This window comes from Rattus norvegicus, chromosome 9, assembly GCF_036323735.1.
Source record: "Rattus norvegicus strain BN/NHsdMcwi chromosome 9, GRCr8, whole genome shotgun sequence".
NCBI classification, from domain to species: Eukaryota; Metazoa; Chordata; class Mammalia; order Rodentia; family Muridae; genus Rattus; species Rattus norvegicus.
In genome coordinates, this window is record NC_086027.1 from 13,117,756 (window position 1) to 13,136,725 (window position 18,970).

General features: G+C 41.8%; 1 protein-coding gene and 1 pseudogene across 1 annotated transcript; both read right to left on the reverse strand.

Annotated features, from left to right (window-relative positions):
• Positions 1-301: 301 nt before the first annotated feature.
• LOC134480496 (uncharacterized) lies at positions 302-12,631 on the reverse strand. Its single transcript, XM_063267996.1, has 5 exons — positions 8,462-12,631; positions 7,577-7,736; positions 6,114-6,245; positions 5,260-5,443; positions 302-1,089 (listed from the first exon to the last, which is right to left on the reverse strand). The coding sequence occupies exons 1-5, from the start codon at positions 8,589-8,591 to the stop codon at positions 1,084-1,086; spliced, it is 612 nt and encodes a 203-aa protein (XP_063124066.1). The 5' UTR covers positions 8,592-12,631; the 3' UTR covers positions 302-1,083.
• Positions 12,632-14,504: 1,873 nt separating this feature from the next.
• On the reverse strand, positions 14,505-17,009 carry LOC134480329 (reticulocalbin-1-like; annotated as a pseudogene).
• Between the last annotated feature and the right edge of the window lie 1,961 nt (positions 17,010-18,970).

Genomic DNA, 18,970 nt, shown 5'->3' on the forward strand with positions numbered 1-18,970 from the left:
AAATTAATGTTTATCCTACTAATTTGGTCAAAACTCTCATCGACAGAGTATAATTTAGAGGTAACTATATATTTGACAGCAAGCATACACAGTGGGTAATGTATGCATGATGGAGTTTAAATTCAGAGTTGGAAACACAGTGCACAGTGACTGTATAAATGCCTGTGAATCTCAGTCTGACTGGGAAGTGATTTGATGCCCAGTCCCCATGAGAATGCAGAGATCCATCCCTCCCTGATAGCTGTGGGACTTCAGATGTTGACACTAATGATCAATAAAGAAGGTTCTTAAGAGTGAAGAGTTTGAGATTACCCCTTTATTGACCAGAATACATCCAATTTACTGGATAGTAACCAGAAGCAGGTAGTCAATATATACAGTCTATATCCTTATCAAAATAGAAAAGCAAATGAACAAAACAACAACAGATAAATAACAAATCTTCAAATGAATAGAAGGAAAACCAAATAACCAAAACAATTAAAAATTAACCAAACTTTAAATAGAGGAATTGCACTAAGCATTTTTTGCTGCTCCTTTTGCAGAATAGACTTATAGCCTGTGGCTTGCCTTGGAGACATAGTAGACAAGCAGTTAGTGATGGTAATCATCTTTTCAAGAGGAGTGGAAGTAGGTCTGTTTTGTTGGAGTGGGGGTATTAAGGAAAAAGCCATCCAACACTGAGTATAAATGATATTACAGACTTTTTCACAAAGTCTTTCCAATATTGTAAACTGATCTCCATGAAACTCTTCTGGATGACCCATCAGGACAAGAACAAATTTACACGTGCACGGTCTTTCTGGATGACCAGCAGCTCTTGATTGATGTGCATCAGCACTTCTCTGAGTCCCTCAAAAAGTGCACACTTGCTGGAGAGAGGCAGGGTGAAAATACAGCATATTCAATCCCAAGAAGTTAAACTAAAGGAGGAAAATCCAGTCCACAATTGCTATGGACATTACAGATGAGACGCAATAGTGGTGTATTTGCTGTGCACACTTAGTTCTCCTCCTGTAGTTCTTCTCTCCAAGGGAGATCTTGTCCTGGTCTGTGTCATGTTCGAGTTTCTGCTGGAGAATTTCAGACCTAGCAGAGCAAGGAAATAAAGATTTAGTGAGTGGTTGTCAATTCAGCTCTCCCTCTTACATCAGCTCTATTCAGTTGGATAATCCAGCATGACCTGTCAGCTGAGGTCAGTCCCTGCATCCCCAAGTGTCCTAGAGTACCTGCGCTTGGATTTATATCTCACCTTTCAAACTGCTAGAATTTGAACTGTGGACTATGCACTGTACTGGGATTAAGAGAAAAATGAGCATTTTTCCCACTGGTACAGGTATATGACACTGAATAATAACATTGTAGCTATGTCTGAATCTGAGTTCAAGAGAGGTATGAGCAACCTAGAATACCATGTGGATTCCTTCTGGAGAACATGCCCAGAATTGAGGTGAAATTTCTGATTATGTCAGCACTGATGGAACCCGTCTAGTTTCTATTCGTAACCACTGAATCTAGAAATACACAGAGAAGCCATCTCACTTCAAATTCATGCTCACCGCACAGATCTTGTAATCACTGAGAATGTGCTCCATGCAAATCTTCACAGCGTACACATGGACATTAAAGGTGATTGTGATGTAGAAACAGAACAGCACCCCTGTAAGTCTATGGCTAGTGCAAGGCAGTTTGTGAGAGGACAGAAGACAAAATGTCCTCAGATCTTTCCAGAGAGATCACAGGAAGAAAGGAGTAGAACATAGCAAGAAATCCAGAGGATCATATATATATTGTTTCATGGGCAAAATTCACATGAACTGTACCAGAACAATACTCTGAGTAGCTCTTTAACTGCCTGAGGCTGAAATCCAGGTGGGTTGGTCATCCACCCAAAAAGGGTATTTATATAGGGAAGGATATTCAAATGGCCTCTTCCAGCCTATGTTCCTACCTGAACATTAATGCTTAATGTAAAGATTCCCCAGGATTCGCTGGAGGCATAAAAAAAAATGTTGAGTGGAATATGTACATAGTGGCCAGAGCCTATAGACAGCTCAGTCAGTGATGTGCTGTCCTCCCATAAACCGTCATAGACTCAGGGTTCTTTCCCCATTAACAATCTGGCTTAGCAAGTCCCAAAGGCTGTGTAGAGCTGTCTTGTTGCTCAGCAAAGGATCATATGTTGGTGGTGGACTAGACTCTTGTTCTTGTTCACTCTTTCAGACTTTCCCCAAAGTGTGCAACTTCTTCTAATCGGAGCTGTCTTTACCATAGCCTGAGTGACTTCATGCCCAAAGCTAGAATCATAGGAAATCTCCATAACCAGGATCCAAATCAACAAATTTTCTCCCCGTAATGTGATTGTTCCAGAGATAATTTGAATAAGTAAGTAAAAGCTTGCATGGGTTATCTCACACTGAATCAGAATCTATGGAAGGGCTCCATCGTATGGTACACTTTATTCCTTGGCTGATGGACGTCTGGATAGATTCTCCTTCAAGGTTATTCTGGGACCACTACAACACTGATGTGCCCTAGTTGCAATGGCAATACCTACTCCTTGTTGTGGAATCACTGGGTTAACTAAAACTTCTGTTCCACTTTCTGAACATGGCTTCTCATAGGGCTACCTGTTCTTACACTGTCAGACCCATTTGAAGCTCATCATTTCTCCTAACCCACTGAGGCTGAAATTAACTGAGAGAAAATGATGTTGATCGACAGCACTTGCAGAATGCTACACAGATAACATAGAGGAGCGCTTTGGATTATCTGTGCACCTAAAGGGGTTCCTGAAACTGCCCTGTTCTTGCACCACAGCATAGCTATGGGACTTTTTCTGGATGACGATACAATTCCAAGCAACTCAAATTCTCAATGAATAAAATCCAAGCCAAACTCCTAGGGGAAGTTGTAGTGTGCCAAGGTAGCTCAAAAGAAATGGTAGCAGGCAATGTGGAAAGCAACCTTGGAGAAGACACAGTGAGTGACATAACCTTCCAGTGGGCTTTCACAATTCACAAAGAACAGAGAAGCAGAATAAACTAATGGATTTTTCTAGAGAAGCCTTGCCCTTACCTCCCAGTACTCCATTCCTTTGATGTGCTCCAAAGGATTTCAATGCAGATCAGTAGTTTTGCCCCTAATCACTTGAAAATCTAACTTTAGAGGTGTTTTTGTGTCCTCTTTTTGGGGGTTGCATATCTAATGGATTTTATTGTCCTGCTTCTACACCATAACAAAAAGGGACCTGCAAGCTCTAGGCCTGTACCATTTGTTACCCCTGTGAAACATGACTCACTTGAACATATTTCCACTCCTCCCCCAGACTTCACACGATAATTCATTCTGAAATTTTTGGAAAGAATAAATTAGTAATTTAAGTGTCCTTTTGCTGTACAGAGCTAGATGGAGAAACCAAATGACTGGGCAGCTCTATTTCATGTTTCATGGATGTAAAGTGAACGCTTAGAGTACTTTTCTCATGAAACTTGGAAATAGAGGGAAACACACGTTCACTACTGCAAACACACACACACACACACACACACACACACACATATATCCACACACACATATACCCACACACACACCACACACACACACACACACACAAACACACACAGAAACACAGACACACAGATACACACTTGCATGCACAAATGAAAACTTTGCTCTTATGCAGCACATTTCCTGTTGAGTGAGGAATTAGTGGGAACAATGCTGTGTACAAGTCTCTTAGACACAAGCAAGATGTGCTGCCCTGGCCTGTACTCATTTCCACTTCAGGAAACCTTTCTATACAGATACTTTCTGGTCCGACAAGTAAGTTACATGTTTTGCACAGATAGCCTAAACAACACAACATCAAATCCCCAAGAGAGATTTCTAGGAAAAGACTCCATCAAGCTCTATGCTGACTCATCATAGGCCCCTCACTAAAACTACCCTGTTTCCTTCATAGAAGACTTTGGAAGCATCAGAGAAGGCAGTGACTCATTGTCAGTTCCCAGGAACATTTCATCACATTAGAGTTCCTGTGATATTAAAACAACCTCAATGTCAGTCAGAAAAAGGCTAAATAAATAACATACAGTGAATTTTCTGAAATGCAGCACTGTGTACAATATTGAGAGGGTATCTATCCTGAAAGAATGCAGTGCCCATGATATAGTCAGCAAAGCAATGTCAGCAGAGGGTTGCACTCTAGGATTCCATGCAAGATCATGGTGAAGCCAATAAGACAATCCAGAAACTTCCCGGGGGATAACTCTGTTCAGGTAAAGTGAAGAAATCTAATCCTTATTTTTGAAATAGCTGAATGGTTTAAGAATGTGTTGAGACAAATAAGAGAGGGGGCTCCACCTGGAACTGGACGAATGATGCAAAGACTGCTGGCCAGCACAAAACAGGAAGCTTCATGTTTGTTGAGAGACCTAGGCTTAAAGGACTAAGTTAGATAATGACTGGACAAAACTGCATGTCATGAACTGGCCTCCCCGCATGCTCCCTAAGATGCAGGTCAGCACAGCAATGCAACTTTCTTGGTGAGAATTGGGGGTACATATGGATAACTTTGTTCTTGAAGCCTCAAGTCTCTCATGCCAACCCTCAGCCTTTGAGAAACCTTTTCCACATCCTTGCTCTTCTAACCAGCTTCAGGTTGTAAGGCCCAGTTATGAACTCTCCAGGAGCACTCAAATAAGACAGGACTGACATGCTGATACACAGGCTCTGTAGTTACCCAAGATCTATGAAGCATGAAGTCACCATCTTCATATATACAGGGACATGAGGGGAGGAAGAACAAAAGCCACCACAAATGACAATGAGAACCATTTCTTTGGCATTTCCACCAGGCTCTCCTCCTTGAAAACTACTTACTTCCTGAGTCTCACACGATCCCTGTAAAGAAAATGGGCTCTGGGCTTTTGCTTCATCCCTCAAAGCCCTGCTCTAGTCTAAAGAGGGGCTCCCACATAGCACCCTCCATACATAATGGCATGTAGTGCTGTGCTGTGTGATCAACCTATCTCCCTTAATGAAGTGCAGATTCTCAAAGAGCAGGAGCATTTGATTTCCAAACATGCAGTTTCTTGACAGGGGCTATCTCCACAGAAAGCCTTGTAAACCATCACATGAATGAACACTTGGATGAGACCTAGGTCAGGACATGGATCAGTCAATAGACAGTTACATTGGTTTGTCTATGTTTATGGTAAGACCTGAGGACAACCTGACCCTGAGGCCTAACCCTACCTGCTGTTGCGTGGCACTGGGGTCACAGATGTTCATTCCGGCCTCTTCACAGAGCCTCTTTGTCTCCACAGAGGATGCTGGCAGTTCAGTCTGCTCCACCAGCAGTTCTCTCTTCTCATTCAGCAAAATCTGTATATTGTTCTTCAATTGAGCTTGTTCACGCAGGAGCTGGGAGTGCCTGATGCTGAACCACAAACAAAAAATGGTAAATCCCAGCCAGCTTCTATTTGCCTGTCACTCCTGCAAGTACAATCATCCCTTCAAGGGTCCTCATCCTCAGAAATCCCCAGAATAGAGCCACACTATGCAGGTTAGCACCAATTAGAGGAGGTAAAAATCCAGAATCCACATTCCACATGAATCAAAGTACTTCTGAAAATCCTGACACTAAGACGGTTTATATAAATCAAGGAAGAAGAGATGGTCCATAAGGGAGCTCGTATGTCCATGGTATGGTGAAACCATCTTCATGTTGTGGGGAAAACCCCTCTGAGGGGTAGTTGAAGACCAAATAGCTATACAATCTTTCCATGTGTTTCTCATGGATCACAGATCTTTAAATCTCCTGTCAGAGTCCTAGAGATTCAGAGTTGATTAATATTCCCATCAAGGTGCAAACCTTTTCTATCTAGAGGAACTTTAACTGGGAAAATAACAATTGGAGGGTCTTCTACACCCCTCACATGTACGACAACTGAGTCCAAGAGCTACAAATCTAAGACCCTTGCCAGGAGGCAGCCTTCTTGTTAAGAGTCAGACACTACAGAACCAGAGCCCTGACTTTTGTTCAAAGTCATACAGGACAGAAGCATTCCCTGCCTAGTGCTGGGTTCTCATCTCTGTCAGCGACTCACCGGTAGGAACTGTTCACTTGTATGAGCTCCTTGTACCTCTCCATGGCATCACTTATTGAGTTGGTCATCATTTGCATAGCCATCATTCTCATCTCATGTTCAGATTGAAGGACTGGCAATTCGACATGCAGCCTGGGTTAGGTCATGGCCAAAGGAACAAATAATGTTTTGAACTCACGATTTCAGAATAAGGTGAAATGTAAATAAAAATATATAATAAAAAATTTCAAATTCAAGGAATGGTGGAAGGGAAGAAAATGGCAAACTCAAAAACCAGACCAAAACCCAACAGTGAGACTCAATCCACAGAAAATATTTCTATGTAAATAAGCAAACATTTGTTTTGAAATAAGGACTCCTTGGAATCCTGAGAGATATGGTTCTGCAAAGACTCACTATATAGGAGGGGGCAGAGCCTGAGAGCTGCCTGTTTGGGAATAACAACTGTCAAGACCACAGTGACCATTTCTAGGTCACAATTAACAATCCCTGGATAGTTAAAAAAATAAAAAACTAAAGATCAAAGCAGGTGAAACAAATTAGGTAAAATCAGACTGTTCTCTCTATTACTTAAACTCAGTATGTTCCACATACTTGCTCCTTCAAAGTATTTGTACTGGTTAAGTTTATTATCCTGGGCACAGGAAAACAGAGTCACGGTACCAGTTGGAGGGACCTGACCTTCAAGAGCTGGCCAGGTGAGCATGATGGAATTGACTAGTTTAGGAAGAAGATTCCTCCAGTCTGTGCCACAGCTTTGGGCCCAAGAGAAAGCTGTGATGACATTTCTCTTGTTTTGAAAGCAGGTATACTCAATCCTTGGTTTCTATCATTACATGAATTCCCAGAGGGTATAACTATGTTTGACAGGGAAGAGGATTTATAGCACCTCCTCCCCTCAGGAGAGTCCTGTGTGCCACCAATATATACAGAAGGAGCAAAGTGCTGTGTTGATCAATGTGGGCCTCCACATACTCATCACTATCATGACCTGCAAAGTGTTGATCAAACAAATCCTCAGACCCCATCAAAGGTCCCAGACGTCCTGATCCAGAGTAAACCACCAACAAATACTGCCACATACATACACACCAACCCATATCCAAACACACTTAGAATGCCAACTACATTCATGGAGGTGCCATAGAATCAGTGTATAATGAACAAATTCAGAGGAAAGAGTGATAACGTGCAGGCATTTCATTCACACACACAGTTGCAGCAAGTGTGACCAGGTCCTTCCAGCTGTTGACAGGACCAAGGCTAATCCAAGAGGCTCAGGGTCAAGTACAAAAGAGGTTGACCCTAAACACACAGCACCTAGCTTATCTCCCAAGCTAATGCCTGCCAACTCTACTTAAAATCCAGGATGAGAGGTGAAACTTTCTCGTGCTATGAGGAAATCTTGAGGTAGCAGAGAGAGAGCTCAAGACAGTGAACAGGTTACTGGGCATAATGACTACCTGTGGTCCCACTCATCATAGATATAAAGATCCAGGATTTGATAAAGTTCATCCCTCTCGAATTGACACTTCTGGATTTCGAATTTGAGTTCCTCCAGTTCCTTTAGACACTCCTCTTGCTTACTGATGACATTTTGGGATGATGCCTTCCTACCAAAATCTGTAGACAGATAAACCCAAGTGAATTTGCATATTTGATGGCCCATGGGCAGAATAGATCATTCTGAATCCGAAAATGAGGTTGAGGAAGGGGAAATGGTAGAGACTGGGTGAATCCGTGAAAGAGCAGAAAAGCTTTCTTAAAGGTTGATTCTTAAGCTATGTCCCTGTTCCCAACCTCTAAAGCCATACACGTGCCACACTCACTATTAAACAACCCGCGGCACTGAAAGTTATAATATGACTGAGACATAAACATCTGCGACATTGTTATATCAGATGTGGTGCAGATAATCCTGGAGTTCATAATGACTTCATAATGTTTAGCACCATCAAGCTCTAACCAAGTGTGGTCCAGCCCAAAGTGTCTGAGAACTCAATTCATGACTAGGGGTGCATCCTTCCTTGTTCTCGCCATCACACACTCATGTAACCTACAGTAATTTAGAGGATGAAGTGCTTCAACTCCCAAACATGGATGGTCACATTGTTAATCTCACAGTGCCTCCTCCTGCAAATCATTGACACTCATAGTTAAAAAGCTTCAAGAAAAGACACTGAAGTCTTACAACTTTATGGCTTTCTCTCAAATTAAAGATCAGGAACTCCTGACTCTTGGTTTGCCTTTGAAAAATCCCAAGGCTCCTGCTTGTAAGGCCTAGTCTTAGAAGGCACATCTCAAACCTACCTCCTTGAGGATGTTCCCCAACTCTGCCCACGACTCACCAAGCCTTCCCCAGAATGATTTCCTCCTTCCTGTTTCACTAGAGAGGGGGTCAGCTTCCCTCTGACCTGGTGCGGTCTCTCCTTGATCAACACTTTCCTTCCGAAATAGCCTGAGCAGCTGGCGAAACATGCCTGCTTGTGAACCCAAAGGGAACTGAAGTAATATCCCAAAGGCAGTTGGTGTCACCACAACACTGGTGACATCACAGAAGATTCTAGGGATCTCTTAGATACAATAGAGTGTCCAGTGAACGGCTTACTGGTGATGTCACTGGAAAATTCTATGGCCTACCTACTAACCAGCTCTCCCCACACTGATGAATTTCTGTGGGGACCCTTTCCTCCAGTCTCCCATGTGTCACTGGGAATACCATTTGGCAACCTCTATTTCAAAGCTACATATGTCTCTCTGCTTCATTAGAAGTCAACAATGCAATTGCTGGGGAGGGTTTCTTACAACCCTGAATTGGAGAACAGATTTTTCTTAGCACCCAAATCTCTAGGGACCAAGGAGGAGGGAGATTTTTCTTAAAAGTAAATCTACTACTCGAGACAATGCATGTGACATGTCTTTCGATTTCTAAGCTTTTCCCTTTTTGTGGAGGCCAATATATTTCTTCTATACCTCTGAGTGTATAAAACCTGGAAATATTTGCTTACTGTGCAGTCCTTGAAAGCCGACATTGTTTCCATTTACATATCCATGTATTTCACAAAATCAATGGTCTATAATCCTATTTTTTTGCAATAAAAACTCCTTTTCCTTGGGATCATAGGGATCAACTACAGGGCATATATAAAACAATAAATTTCTGTCTGTTTTATACATTATGTAGGACATCCTCCCTTTCTCAAATATAACAAGACAATTAAATTGGACATCAGTGAGCAAATGTCAACCTGGACCTTGTGTTACTACATTGTAACTACATAACCATCACTTCTCCAATATCCTTCCCCGTGAATAGACAAGTCTAGGCATGAGAATATTGGGGACTACAACATGATCTTTTACTTGTAGCAAACATAAGAATCCGGAGGACGGGAAGGGAGTGGAATGGCCTGAGTTCAGGTTGAACCTCAATTTTAATGGGTCCATACGTTCAGGAGGGAGTCTATTTGGCATTGTGATATATGGATTCTGTCTTCTTATCATAGGTGTTATAATAATTCAACATGAATGTGTGCTATAATGCCAGCCCACCTCAGAGATGTAAGAGTGAAAATCATGTCTGACCTTTCTGGGAAGAACTCTGCCTTTTACTACCATCTGGAGTTATACAACATCACTATACAAAGCTCAGAAGAGAGGGGTGCAGATGTGCGGGCCTTAGAAGTTGAGGATCTTTTCTACTGATTAAGCCACTTGTTTTTCCTATGTAATTTTTCCCTTGCTCTTTTACTAATGGTGGCTGACTTCTTTCCTGGCCTGAGGTAAACTGGAGTCCAATCTTTTGGATTACCGAACCTTCTAATTTTTGAGATGACAGTCCCACCAAGGGTCCTACTGCATACAGAAGGTATGAATAAGTCTCAGGGGCTGGAGTAAGTTAAAAACGTCTGTGACAACAAAGAACTGATTAAGAAAACAAGAGCCCAGCTGCTCATCAAGATCACAGTTGTATGATAGTAAGAAAATGTGAATAGGGCTCAGGTGAAAAGATAAATTAATTAGGAGTTCATAGGCCTAGAAGGGTTATCCTTTGCTCTCAGTGGAGCTGCCCTTCTTTCTGCCATTCCTCACCCTCTGCCACATGACCAGAGACTTCCCCAAACAACTGGCTGGCCTTGGTCAAAGACCTGCCAGGGCTTCTCCCTGTAGAATAGGACATGTAGAGTCCTTGAGGACTCACCAAGAGGTCTCCTCCACACAGGTTCCTTGTTGTCAAAGGGAAATGTTCCTGCAGAATCCTGCCATGGCATCAGGAATTTCAACCTGGCTGCTCTTGGTCCAGCTCAGTGGGTGCAGGCCTGAGGCCCAGGGGTATCTGGGGAAAGAAGTAGCAGGGACTACCTCACAGCTTTCCTTTGTTGGATGCAACTACTAGGACTGTGATGGGATTTTTGTTTCTTGTGTGTTTATTAGAAATACCTACAAAGCTGATTAAAGTTGTAACATGCCTTCATACCCAGCGTGCAGAATGTTTTTAAATCGTTGTTGTTCCTGTTTTATGTTTGGATTTTGTTTTTTAATCCCCTCAGGAAATTTCCCTGTGCTTAGAATGTTAAGCACATGCTCAGGAGGGATCGATTATTCAAGTTCGGCAAAGCTTTTGTTCTCACCATCACTCCACAGATGATGCCATTACTTACTTTGAAATAAGAAAACAGTTATAGAGAAGTAAATTAACCTGTAAGCTATCACCGAAGAAACACATCATGATTGTGGAATGGCACCCCAGTATTTTGTATTTCCTAAGTTATTTTTATTTTAAACTTTTTTATTGGATTTTTTTGGGTACATTTCATCTTTTTTAAATCCTTAAAGGTATCTTTTATTCCTCTCGTCCCATTTACAAGGTGGAATTTCACCTGTAATTGTTAGTCTAGATAGTTTAGTCAACGGCTTAGATATCATCTTGGCCTAGTTTCCTTGGCATAAGCTGAGTTAGAAGCAGACTCAAAGGTTCAGGACTCAACAAATAATGAATTCCACTACATCTGGATACCTAGACTCACAGCCAGGAAGGGACTGTATTTCCATTCACTATTTAAAAAAAAGGTGCAGTTCATTAACATGTAAAAAATTTCTCAAGTATAGTAAAGTGTTTACCATGGTCATACAGTTTTTCAAATACCTGGCATTCATCTTTTTCCAAAACCTAAAATATCTTTCTTATTCACATTTTTTGATTATTTTTTGGTACTAGTATCATTTTTTTAAATTTCAGTTTTTTTAATAGATATATATGTTTTATTCAAACGTTATTCCCTTTCCCAGCTTTTGGTACATAAGCCCCCCTGCCGTGCCCTCTCCCATATGTATGCTCCCCCAATCCATGCCACTTAGAAACCCCTTCCCGGACATTTCCCTGCACTCAGGGTCCAACCTTGTTAAGAACAAGGGCTTCCCCTTCCACAGGTGCCCCAGCAAGGCTATTCTCTCCTACATATGCAGTTGGACCCCTGGGTCAGTCCATGTATAGTCTTTTGCTAGTGGTTTATTTGGTTGGCATTGCTGTTCTTATGGGGTTGCAAGCCCTTCAGCTCTTTGAATCCTTCCTCTAATTCCCATAAAGGGTGTCCTGTTCTCAGTTCAGCAGTTTACTGCCAGCACTGACCTCTTTATTTGACATGCCCTGTATGTGTCTCTCAGGGGAGATGTATATCCGGTCCCTTTCAGTAAGCACTTTTTAGCTTCATCAGTCTTACCTAGTTTTGGTGACTGTATATATATGGGCCACATGTGGGGCAGACTCTGAATGGCTGTTCCTTCAGTCTCTGCTTTAGATTTGGCCTCCATATCCCCTCCTATGGATATTTTTGTTCCCCATTTTAAGAAGGAGTAGGAGCATCTGCACTTTGGTCATCCTTCTTCTTGAGTTTCCTGAGATCTGTTGATTGCATCTTGAGTAATTTGAGGTTTTGGTCAATATCCACTTATCAATGAGTGCATACTGTCAATGAGGGGTGCTGAGTACCTGGAAGAGAATGGGGGACACGAGACGCGAAGAAGGACGCCAAGACAAGAGTCTTATCAAGGTGACAATTTTATTTTTCCCCAAGGCTGAATTTGTACCATAAAAAGGGTAACAGAGAGAGGAGAGAAGTAAGAAAATTTACCCACGCCAAGGACACAATATTCGTGTGGTCAGGGAATCGGCTGATGTTGACAGGTTGTCAGAAAACTCACAGGTTTGTAATATCTATTAGTCAACAGGATGTTGGTTTTTCAGAAAGGTTACAGGTCATCACATTGGGTATCTTAACGTCACACGTTATCATATGATTATTCATCTTGACCACCACATTTGTATTAGTCTTCTGCAGCTGGCTGGGGTTTTTCCATGAACCCAGTCATACTTAATGCTAACCATAATAATAACATCAATAATGGAGGGCTTCAAGGCCATCGCTCCCAAGAGCATATCAAGTGTGCTTTTCTGTGATTGGATTACCTCACTGTGGATGATATTTTCTAGTTCTTTCCATTTGCCTATGAATTGAACGTAGTCATTGTTTTTGATAGCTGGGTGGTACTCCATTGTGTAGATGTACCACATTTTTCGAATAAATTCCTCTGTTGAAGGGCATCTGGGTTCATTCCAGCTTCTGGCTATTATGAATAAGGCTGCTATGAACATAGTGGATCATATGTGTTGTTGTATGTTGGAGCATCTTTTGAGTATATGCCCAGGACAGGTATAGCTGTGTGCTCAGGTAGTGCAATGTCCAATTTTCCAGGAACGTTCAGACTGATTTCCAGAGTTCTTGTACCAGTTTGCAATCCCAGCGACAATGGACGAGTGTTCCTCTTTCTCCACATCCTCGCCAGCGTCTGTTGTCACCTGAGTTTTTGATCTTAGACATCCTGACTGTTGTGAGGTGGATTCTTAGGGTTGTTTTGATTTGCATTTCCCTGATGACTAAGGATATTGAGCATTTCTTTAGGTGCTTTTCAGCTATTCTATATTCCTCAGCTGAGAATGTTTTCTTTAGCTCCGAACCCCATTTATTAACAGGGGTGTTTGGCTCTCTGTACTCTAACTTCTTCTGTTTTGTGTTTACTTTGGATATTAGCCCTCCATCCGATGCAGGATTGGTAAAGATTTTTTCCCAATCTGTGGGTTGCCTTTTTGTCCTAATGACACTGTCCTTTGCCTTACAGAAGCTTTTCAGTTTTATGAGGTCCCATTTGTCGATTCTTGATCCTAAAGCATAAGCCATTGGTATTTTGTTCAGGAAATTTTCCTTAGTGCTCATGTCTTCTAGACTCTTCCCTACTTCTTATCCATTACTTTTAGTGTATCTGGTTTGATGTGGAGGTCCTTGATCCACTTGGACTTAAGCTTTTTACAGGGTAATAAGAATGGGTCAACGTGCATTCTTCTACATGTTGACCTCCAGTTGAATCAGCACCATTTGTTAAAAATACTATCTTTCTTCCATTGGATGTTTTACCTCCTTTGTCAAAGATCAAATGACCATAGGTGTGTGGGTTCTTTTCTGTGTCTTCAATTATGTTCCACTGAGCTGCCTGTCTGTATGCCAATACCATACAAACTATTGCTCTGTAATACTGCTTGAGGTCAGAGATGGTGATTCCCCCAGAAGGTCTTTTATTGTTGAGTATAGTTTTGCTATCCTGGGTTTTATGTTAACCAAATGACGGCAAATTGCACTTTCTACCTTTATAAAGAATTATGTAGGAATATTGTTGGTGATGGCATTGAATCTATAGATTGCCTTTGACAAAATGGTCATTTTTTACCATATTCATCCTGCCAATCTATGAGCATGGGAGATCTTTCAATCTTCTGAGACCTTCTTCAATTTCTTCAGAGATTTGAAGTTCTTGTCATACAGATTTTTTACTTGCTTGGTTCAAGTAACAGCAAGTTATTTTTTATTATTTGGGACTATTGTGAAGGGTGTCATTTCCCTAATTTCTTTCTCAGCCTGTTTACCCTTTGAGTAGAGGAAGACTACTGAATTGTTTGGGTTAATTCTATACTCGGACAGTTTGCTGAAGTTGTTGATCAGGTTAAGTAGTTCTCTGGTAGAATTTTGGTGTTGCTTAAGTAGACTATCATATCATCTTCAAATATTAGTGTTTTGACTTCATCCCTTCTAATTTTTTCCCTTTGACCTACTTTCGTTGTTTGATTGCTATGGCTAGGACGTTAAGTACCATATTGTACTTAAGTAGGGAAAGAGTGGGCAGCCTTGTCTAGTCCCTGATTTTAGTGGGATTCCTTCAATACTCTAAGTTTAGTTTGATGTTAGGTACAGGTTTGATGTATTTTGCATTTTCCTATATTTAGATTCAGGCCTTCAATTCCTGATCTTTCCAGGACTTTATTAATGAAAGGGTCATGAATTTTGTCAAATGATTTCTCAGCATCTAATGAAATGATCATGTGGTTTTGACTTTGTTTATATGATGAATTTCGTTGATGGACTTCCGTATATTAAACCATCCCTGCATCCTTGCCATGAGGCCTACTTGACCATGATGGATGATTGTTTGGATGTGTTCTTGGATTCAGTTTGCAAGAATTTTATTGAGCATTTTTGATCAATATTCATAAATCAAATCGATCTGAATTTCTCTATCTTTGTTGTATCCTTGTGTGGTTTAGGTATAAGAGTAATTGTGGCTTCATAGAGGGAGTTTGGTAGTGCTCTGTCTGTTTCCATTTTGCGGAATAGTTTGGACAGTATTGGTATGAAGTCTTCTATGAAGGTCTGATAGAATTCTGCACTAAATCCATCTGGTCCTGGGCTCTTTTTGGATGGGAGATGTTTAATAGCAGTTTCTATGTCTTTATGAGTTATGGGGTTGTTTCGATGGTTTATTTGTTCCTGATTTAACTGTGGTACCTGGTATCTGTATAGAAAATTGTCCATTTCCTCCACATTTTCCAGTTTTGTTGAATATATGTTTTTGTAGTAGGATCTGATGATCTTTTTAATTTCTTCAGATTTTTGTTGTTATGTCTCCCTTTTATTTCTGATTTTATTAATTTGGATACACTCTCTGTGACCTCTGGTTAATATGGCTAAGCGTTTATGTATCTTGTTGATTTTCTCAAAGAACCAGCTCCTGGGTTTGCTGATTCTTTTGATACTCGGTTTTGTTTCTTCTTATTTGATTTCAGACCTTTGTTTCATTATTTCCTGCCTTCTACTCCTCTAGGGTTTATTTAATTTTTTCTAGAGCTTTTAGGTGTGCTGTCAAGCTGCTGACATATGCTCTCTCCTGTTTCTTTTTGCAGGCATACAGAGCTATGAGTTTTCCTCTTAGCGCTGCTTTTATTGTGTCCCATAAGTTTGGGTATGTTGTATCTTCATTTTCATTAAATTCTAAGAAGTCTTTAATTTCTTTCTTATGTCTGCCATGACCAAGTTGTCATTGACTTCAACTTCCATGTATATGTGGGCTTTCTGTCCTATTTGTTGTTATTGATCAGCAGCCTTAGTCCGTGGTTTTTTGATACGAGGCATGGGATTATTTCTACCTTCCTGTATCTGTTGAGGCCGGTTTTGTGACCGATTATATGGTCAATTTTGGAGAAGGTACAATGGGATGCTGAGAAGAAGGTATATCCTTTGGTTTTAGGGTGGAGTGTTCTATAAATATATGTTAAATCCATTTGTTTCATAACCTGTTAGTCTTTCTGTGTCTCTGTTTAATTTCTATTTCCCTGATCTGTCCATTGATGAAAGTGGCGTGTTTAAATCTCCTACTATTATTGTTTATGGTGAAATGCATGATTTTTTGAGCTTTAGAAAGGTTTCTTATTGTTTAGAGACACAACTGCTATATACTTGACAAATATAGCAATCGGCCAGAATAGAAAGCATGTGACTGTTGGCCACATGAGGATGAGTTTCTTTCAAAGATCATCATGATTTTTGGTAAGATCTTCCTTGTAATTGGTGGCATGGCTTCTCACAAACATGGTCCAGTTGTCTAGAATCTCCTCCTTGGTCAGCATCTCATCCTTGTTTTTATCTGACTCATACACCAGATGCTGGGCCTCAGCCTGTGCATGGTCATAGTCCTGAGGGAGGATCCAATGGTGAATCTCATCCTAATCCAGTTTCCCATCCTTGTTCAGATCTGGGAAATCATTGAACTGCTCCCCAGACAAAACCCAGTCGGTCTCAGGGCAATTGTCCTCGTGAGAAAAAGATGTCCACAATGTACTCATACTCGTCCACAAAACCATCCCCGTTCTTGTCGATATTCTCCAGTGTTTCCAGAACTACAATCTCCTTCATATGTTCTAAATCCTCTTAGTGCAGAAAAGCAATGAACCTGTCCTGAGTAGCTGTCAGGTCACGGTCAAGGCCTTAAACCTCCTCTCATCTCGTGGAGGCAACTTTTTAAAGTTGTGATGATCAGAGCTATCTTGGAATTCAGCAAGGTTTCCCAGGTAGTAGCCATATGTAGCCTGCTTGTATTCTTCCCAGGAGATTTTTCATCTATGTCCCTATCATAATCCTTCCAGAGTTTAGCCACATTTTGGTTGATGTATCTTTTCTGTACCTGTTTGATCCAAACTTTCAGATCCTCAGTAGTAACAAGGCTGCCTTCATCACTGTCAATTGGATCAACAATTTTCCCCAGCCTCTCCTGCTCTCGTCCAGGATTAGCTATCAAAGGTCTTGGAGTCCTCCTTGCCCAGGAAGACCTCATGATCGTACAGGAAGCTGTGATTATTCTCTGGTGGCCACCCGCCCTGCTCTGAATCGGGACAAACCATGTGCTCCTTGCTCATCATGCTCTTGGCATGAACGCCAGGACCAGTGCCAGCAGCAGCCCATGGAGAGTCCCAGGCTGACACCATGCACCACAGTCGCGATCAAAGGGAGGCAGCAGGGAAGTAGGGGCTCAGAGCAGCTTAACCGCTGTCCCTTCCCCAGAGAGGGCTTTTGTTACATTTCGAATGTTATCCATTTTCCTTGTTTCCACAAAACCCCTTATAAAACCCCCTCCCCCTTCTACTGTGAGGGTGTTACCACACCCACCCAAACACCCAGGCCTATCTGCCTCCCTGTTCTGGTTTCCTCTACACTGGGGCATCAAGCCTTGACAAGACCAAGGGCTTCTCCTCCCATTTGTGCCCAAGAAGGCCATCCTCTTCTACATATGCAGCTGTAGCCATGGGTCTGTCCATGTGTACTCTTTGGATGGTGGTTTCGGTCCTGGGAGCTCTGGGTGTTTCTTAGTGTTGTTCTTATGGGACTGTAAACCCCTTCAGCTCCCTCAATCCTTTCTCTTACTCCTCCATTGGGGACCCTGCTCTCAGCTGAATGGTTGGCTGCAAATATCTGCCTGTGTATTTGTCATCCTCTTTACCCCACTCTTTTGAGCAGATCACCACAGAGCAGCGAAGATGTATTGTCTTGGCCTGATGATGTACAGACAAATAGATGATTTCTTAATTCTTATGATGGTTCTATAAGAATTCCTAAAATTAGATTAGTAATTTTAAGCTCCTTTATAATGGGACAGCTATTATGTTTTCTCTGGTAATCAAAATTGCATTGAGAACTCTTCCTTCTTAAACTTTCACGAGTGAATTGCTTCTGCAATACCAAGCAGGCATCTACAAATTAGAACCCATTCTAAGAAGGTATAAACCAATTAAGAAAAGTTCATTAAAAGAGAACTAATAATTTACTATAGGTGCAAGACTGAACGTAAATAATTGACTGGATTTGCCTATAGGCAATTTCACTTATTCTTTTCTCATAAAAATTACAGCTTTTAACTCTCCATGAACATGCAGAGCCAGTGACAGATGGTGACGGTTTATCCTGATGATTACTCTTCATGGATATGCATGTAAACATTCTCTGTCGTAAACTGATTATCCAACTTATGATTTGAATTCCTGTGCAAACTTGTGGTGAACTTTTCACCATGTGATGCTGTGTTCAGAAAGATATACAAATGCTGAGGACAAAGAGAGAGAAAGCTTTTTAGACAGAACTGAACTGAAGAGAACAGAACTCAAGAAGAACTTAGAAGTAAAGGCATAGCGTTGAGAGTAAGGCATTGAGAGTAAGGGAATTATTGTGTCATAAGAGCAAGAGGAAAGGAGATAAGAAGAAGAGAGCAAGGAGAACCTTATAAGTCAAACTTTATGGCGGCAAACCTTTGTAGAAATTCTAGGAAAACGGAAGAACTTATAAATAAAGGTTAAAATCACTACTCTTCAGTCTTCAGCCTGGCTCACTGGCTAGCCTCTGCTCTTCAGTCAGGCTCACTGTCTAGCCTCTGCTCTTCAGCCTGGCTCACTGGCTAGCCTCTGCTCTTCAGTCAGACTCACTGGCTAGCCTCTGCTCTTCTGTCAGGGTCACTGGCTAGCCTCTGCTCTTCAGCCTGGCTCACTGGCTAACCTGTGCTCTTCAGTCAGGCTCACTGGCTAACCTCTGTTCTTCAGTCAGCCTCACTGGCTAGCCTCTGCTCTTCAGTCAGGCTCACTGGCTAGCCTGTTCTCTTCAGTCAGGCTCACTGTCTACCCTGTGCTCTTCAGTCAGGTTCCCGGCTAGCCTCTGCTCTTCAGTCAGGCTCACTGGCTAGCCTCTGCTCTTCAGTTAGGCTCACTGACTAGCCTCTGCACTTCAGTCAGGCTCACTGGCTAGCCTCTGCTCTTCAGCCTGGCTCACTGGCTAGCCTCTGCTCTTCAGTCAGACTCACAGGCTAGCCTGTGATCTTCAGCCTGTCTCACTGCCTAGACTCTGCTTTTCAGCTGGGATCACTGGCTAGCCTCTGCTCTTCAGTCAGGCTCACTGGCTAGCCTCTGCTCTTCAGCTAGGCTCACTGGCTAGCCT